The sequence below is a fragment of the Pygoscelis adeliae genome, unplaced genomic scaffold (assembly GCF_000699105.1).
Source record: "Pygoscelis adeliae isolate BGI_AS28 unplaced genomic scaffold, ASM69910v1 Scaffold113, whole genome shotgun sequence".
NCBI lineage: Eukaryota > Metazoa > Chordata > Aves > Sphenisciformes > Spheniscidae > Pygoscelis > Pygoscelis adeliae.
Window position 1 is genome coordinate 13037578 of NW_008825108.1, and position 5591 is coordinate 13043168.

General features: G+C 36.1%; 1 protein-coding gene across 1 annotated transcript in view; it reads right to left on the minus strand.

Moving 5' to 3' along the window:
• Positions 1–1073: 1073 nt before the first annotated feature.
• TMEM117 (transmembrane protein 117) overlaps positions 1074–5591 on the minus strand; it is a 224798-nt gene continuing 220280 nt past the window's right edge. The window contains exon 7 of the mRNA XM_009327601.1: positions 1074–3161. Coding sequence (XP_009325876.1) covers positions 2521–3161 — 641 coding nt within the window. The 3' untranslated portion in view covers positions 1074–2520. The remainder of the gene's footprint in view (positions 3162–5591) is intronic.

The window sequence follows — 5591 nt, forward strand, 5'->3', positions numbered from 1 at the left end:
GAGCTACTTACTAATGCAGAGATAAATGACTAAGTTTGGTACTGAATCACCTTTAGGGTGTTCAGCTCGCAACTCTCTGCCTGCTTCAGAAGGAGCTTAGGGTATGCCTAGCCACCTAACTCAGGCTTCTCAAACTAGACACTGGAAGAGGAGAGTGGAAATAGTCCTCTCTTCTCCCATCTGTGTCTGTGTTTACAAATGAGACTCCCACAGAACTGAGGAGTCCCTTCCTCCTTTAATTAAATTGATGAGTTGACCATGGTGAGTGGCTACACTGAATCTTTTAACTTCTTATGAATTCATGCTATAAGCAGTCTCTCTGCTTGACCATTAATTTAAACACTCATGCAAAATCTAGGATTACTTGATGCTTTTCTCTCTTTCATGCAGGCTTATAATGACCTTAAAAGCATTAACTCAATGTGAGGTCACAGAGTTATTTCAGCTGCGGATCAGTTGCTTAATAACAGCTTTCTGAGAGTCATGTAATCATGCAGGCTGTAAGGCTCAGGTAATTCTTTCATTTTCTGCCTACATACTAATGGATTTAACCACTCCCATGCACAAAAAGGAGAAATGAGTTAAGGGGAGATTTTCAGTACTTGGGTTTACAGTGTCCAAAACATACAGAGAAGCATGTATCTGCAAAATTAATCAGCTATTTCTGTAACTGCATAAGAAATCAAATGCTGTTTGAAAGTCAAACATCAATATAGTCATGTCATACAGTACAAACAGGATCTCAGTGTTTTACCATTAGTAACTAATGGCTTGTCTTTGACTATACCTTAAGTCAATTTAAGAAGTTTATAGGCTGCAGTAGGCAAAAGCTGATAGATTTATTTTTAGTCATAATTTTTAACGGATCAAAATTTAGTCTGATTATAAAGTGAACTTTCTCCTGATGAAATATTAAATGTTCCGTAAGCAAAATATTTGATTTTGACATCACTGTGATACTGCCTGTCTTTTTTAGTGTCAGAAATATTTATTATTTTAAACAGGACAATGCATGGGTAAAATGTTTAAAAAAACTGCAAAACTAACAGAATATGTTCCTGCCTCATAATAAACAATTGTTGAATGATGTTTATTAAAATTGGCTTTCAAGTGACAGTTAATAAATGCATAGTTCTATTATGCATGCTAAATTCAGCATCCCGAAAACTTAAAAGCAGATAGATCAAAACAACGAAGATAAAGAAGTCACAAAGACAAAATACAGCAACACCAGTAAATGACAGGGAAATAATTCAGACTTAAAAATGACTTATTATTTAGTAACTTGTAACAACAATTTATAGAACTAAATTAGAGGCAAATCAGAGTCTTTCTGATGTTTTAGATATGCAATTTCTCTAGTGCATACAGTTTGATCATACAGCAGAGGAATCCACATTACAAAGTCCCCTTCAAAAAAGCAAAAAACCCTGTTTCTCTATGTTTCTGCTTCCAGGTTACACTTATTCACAGATAATGAATGAAGGAAAAAAAGGGTACAATAGAATTCAATTGTTAATCTATTTTAATTAAAACCCCTAAACATTTCTTCAGTATTTGGAGAAGTTAGGCTGTCTATATGTGGTGTGTTTCTATGTATGTTTCATGTATGCCCAGACCATATCTGCACCGAACCGCACAAGTACTGGATTTAAGGGGCTTTGCGTCTTTTACTGTAATCACTCCATTGGCTCTTTGACGTTGCATAGGTTTGGTGTGATGATGAAAAGAGTTGCTTTGACCATGTATTTTCACCTTTGTTTCTAAAAGGTGAAGGGCAAAACTTTTAATCAAGGAGCAGTTTATCTTTAATTAGGAAAAATATAATTAGGTATTATCACCTAATTGTTATTACTGATGGAGAAAGTAATATTTTCACAAGTAGTGACCCATGCTATATTATCACTCTGCTGTTTACCACATAATGAATCTGTATTTGTGTTTGGCAGCTAGCCAGCAAAAATTAAAAGGTAATCGACATGCTTCTCTGCAGTCCGGTCATCAAAGTCACTGGCTTCACAGATGAATAAATAACAAAGTCAAGTTGTGATGTCCTAACAGAAACCCTTCTTTAGGAATAACTATATTTATCTCCTCTGTCAAGACATCAAATGATACTTGAAATAACCATATACAAAAAGCTTTGCAAAATAGATTAGAAGAACTGTGCTATACATCTGGTGTTGAGTTAAAAAACAGTTTAATGTCTCAAGGCACCACCACGGTAGAATTTTATACCTGCAAGTAATCATCTAATACACTATTATACAGTTAAGGTAATGTGTTAATAAATAGCTTGTGAAATTTTGGGAAGCAATCTATAAAGGAATGTTAAATATACAGTAGGCACATACTATAATACAAATAAAAACCAAAATTCCTAGAAAAAGCATGCTGAGCACCTTTTGGTATAGGTTGAGTTTCTTAGTCTAAACACTATGTAAATCTTAACTTACAAAAGCTAAAACTGAAATCTTATAGTAACTGCTTATTTAAACTGATTTTCCTGGGCATTTGCCTCTATGTCACAGGATTACTCTTAGGGACAGAGGACTCTGGTACTGGCTGTAAAGGGCTATCTTGTTCATTCAGTTGTGCATTCAGGTTTTCAGAAGTTAGGAGGGAAGAATTAAAAACTATTTCACTTAAGTCTGATTTTATGGATACGAGATGTGGTTCTTGAAAACCTAATGGTTCTTCTACTAACACCTGTGTATTTTCTCGTGTCATTCCCACATCTGACGGTGACTTCCGTTTCATTCTTGTGTATGATTTGTCTAAATTCTCCATGCCTTGGTCAGTTTTCTGAAATCGCCCAAAGAACCAGATGAAGAAACCAAACAAAGCAAAAGCCAGCAAACTTGGAATAAAAGCTAGGCATTTGACATCAAGGCTAGAGCCTGTGAATCTGCTGTGCAAGAACATGTCTCCTTCAGCATAGGTCCGGTTGGTCAATGGGTTAGTGTTATTGGATCTCCATTCCCAAGATAACTTAGTTCTATTAAGGTCTTTCAAGCTTTCTGAGTCCTTCACTGTGTAGATCTTCTGTCCAGGACCGATATATTGACCATATTCATGAGGTTTGTAAAATATTTGGTTCTTCCACATATTCAGATCCAAGATTAAAACAAGGAAGATAATTCCATAGTTAAACCATTTGCCTGTTTGGAAAAATGAAAGTTCTGTCATCTGATATATCCATTTAGAAGCAGTACAAATGCAGTCATATGTAAAAGCTACTCAGAGAAAAAAAAACCTTTTTTTATTAATCTGTAAAGCAAAGTTGTAATAAAATTTCCACCATAGTCAGGTTTACACTGAATATCCCCTAGTATTTCACAATTAGGTCTGGGCACATAATAAATTAATTTTGTAATGCAAGCACAGCAGTATATCAATTGAATTCACATTGCAGTTTGTAGATGACCTGTTGATTAGACCACTAGGTGATGTGGTATAGATCAATAAACCTAAAAAAGCATTAATTCCAGGGCTTAAAAAATATTCACACAGACATTTTCCGTGAAAAGGCCATATTTGATAGAAATGTTTATATGCCAGAAATGACTGAAGTGATTGACGTTTTTGGGGTTGGTAATGATATAAATTTTAAGACTATATACATATATTGTTCGATATACCAACCATGGTGCGCTGACATATTCAGGTGGGGGCAACTGGATAAACTGTCATTTAGAGATATTCCACCCTCGAGAAATAGCAAGGGCTGATTGTAGTCTTGGGAGGCTAGTCAGCTTAGCTTTTCCTATAGTCCGTGTAGTGAGAAACTCCTCCAAGGAGTGACTCATAGTCTAACATTAAGCTCCTGCAATACTGGAGGAGGAAACCTTTCTCCTTTTATTATTTAAAATTGCTCTTTTGCATGCTTCCTCCAGGCACCCAAAAATCATTGAAGATAACTTTATGCAATTGCAAAGTTGGCCCTGCTTTGAGTAGGGTGTTGGAACAGATGAACTCCAGGTGTCCCTTCTAAATTCTACACTAAATTATTCTATGAATACACAAAACAGATGATACTACTTTCATAGTCAAAGTATCTCTTACATTCTAGCGGGCCATATGTTAAGATCTTACCTGTGCAGTGATGACTGGCACCACCCAAGAACCCAGCAAATCTACATGTCAGCATTATGTGAAAGGACATTCGTGGAGGACTGTTCCTGCTGGTGATGAATGATATTGCTCTATGCTGGAATCATATTTAAGTATGTTTCAAGTCAAAAAGAAAATGAACGTATCAGAGTATCTATCAAATGACTTATGCCATTGGCTTGTAAAGAATAAATGGATTCCAGTTCCTGAAAGTCTGTGTGTTCAAATTGTACAACCAGAATGCTCCAGGAGGGTAAGGAGGGTAGCTCCTTGTATTTCAGCAATTGTGTTTAATAGTCCTCTTCAGTCTAGATTATACTTAGACTGAAAATGAACAAAAATGTTCATTCTCTTGTGTTGTCACTATCCAGAAATCAAACTGCACTGAAAAGACCTTGCAGCCAATCCTGTTCACATAATTCCTTAATAACTCCTCTATCATTTTTTCTGGGTTTTCATCAATATTATAATTGACCTGTTAAAGAAAATTATGGTTTTAGAAGATTATCACCACATTTTATAATATTTGTTTTTTAAATCAACATCAAGACACCGAAAATGATGCTAAAATATGAAATACAATTACAAACAATACAATCCAGCTTGATGCTGTTTCCTGCAGATTTTTGCCCTGGATTTTGTGTGTTTCTCTGCATCAGAATAACCCTAGCTTCCGCATCACGTATGGTCTTTCAACAGACAGAGACAGAATATATCTTGCATATTGCGTGTTGATGGGCTGGCTGGGACACACATGCTCACTGATCAATTGGCTGCTGTCAAACAGAACATAATGGCTGACTTCTCCCTGCTTTTTCCTCAGCTGGGCACTAACTTAGATGATTCTCCTTTACCTAACCACCATTTCTTAGGACACAATGATAACATCACTGTTTTTCAGATTCCCACCCTCTGAAAAATGTTTTTGAAACTGGCCGTGGGTTCAAAAGTTATTTGATGCTGAGTGTTGGATAGAGAAAGAGTGAGACCAACCCACACAGAGAACGTGACCACATAATTCTCATTTCTTTAAGAAAATAGGCTAAACACAAATGACAATGAAACAAATATTAGAGCCACTATCTGTTTATCTATGGCCAGTTTGAAAGAAAATATGATTTACTGCATTCTAAACTTCCTTTCTCTGTTATGGTTGTTCACTTTGACACTTTTTGAAACAATAATTTGTCACCAAATATTACTTTGTGTTTCAACCAGAACGCCGTTTCAATCAGAAAGCAACCCCTTGCTCCATTGCCCCAAGTTAATTCCTTAAGCCATATTCTTTTCCCAGGAAAACACATCATAAGCCCATCCAAAAACCCCTTCCACTTCTTTTGTTATTGGCTTCATCAAAATATTATCTGTGGTACTTTGTGTTTCTGCAGAGCCAAGACAGGTGACTTTCCAGAGAGATCTGCTATACCCTAGGGACGGTAGGAAGGGGAAAAACTCATGCAGGACCAGTATTGCTCTTT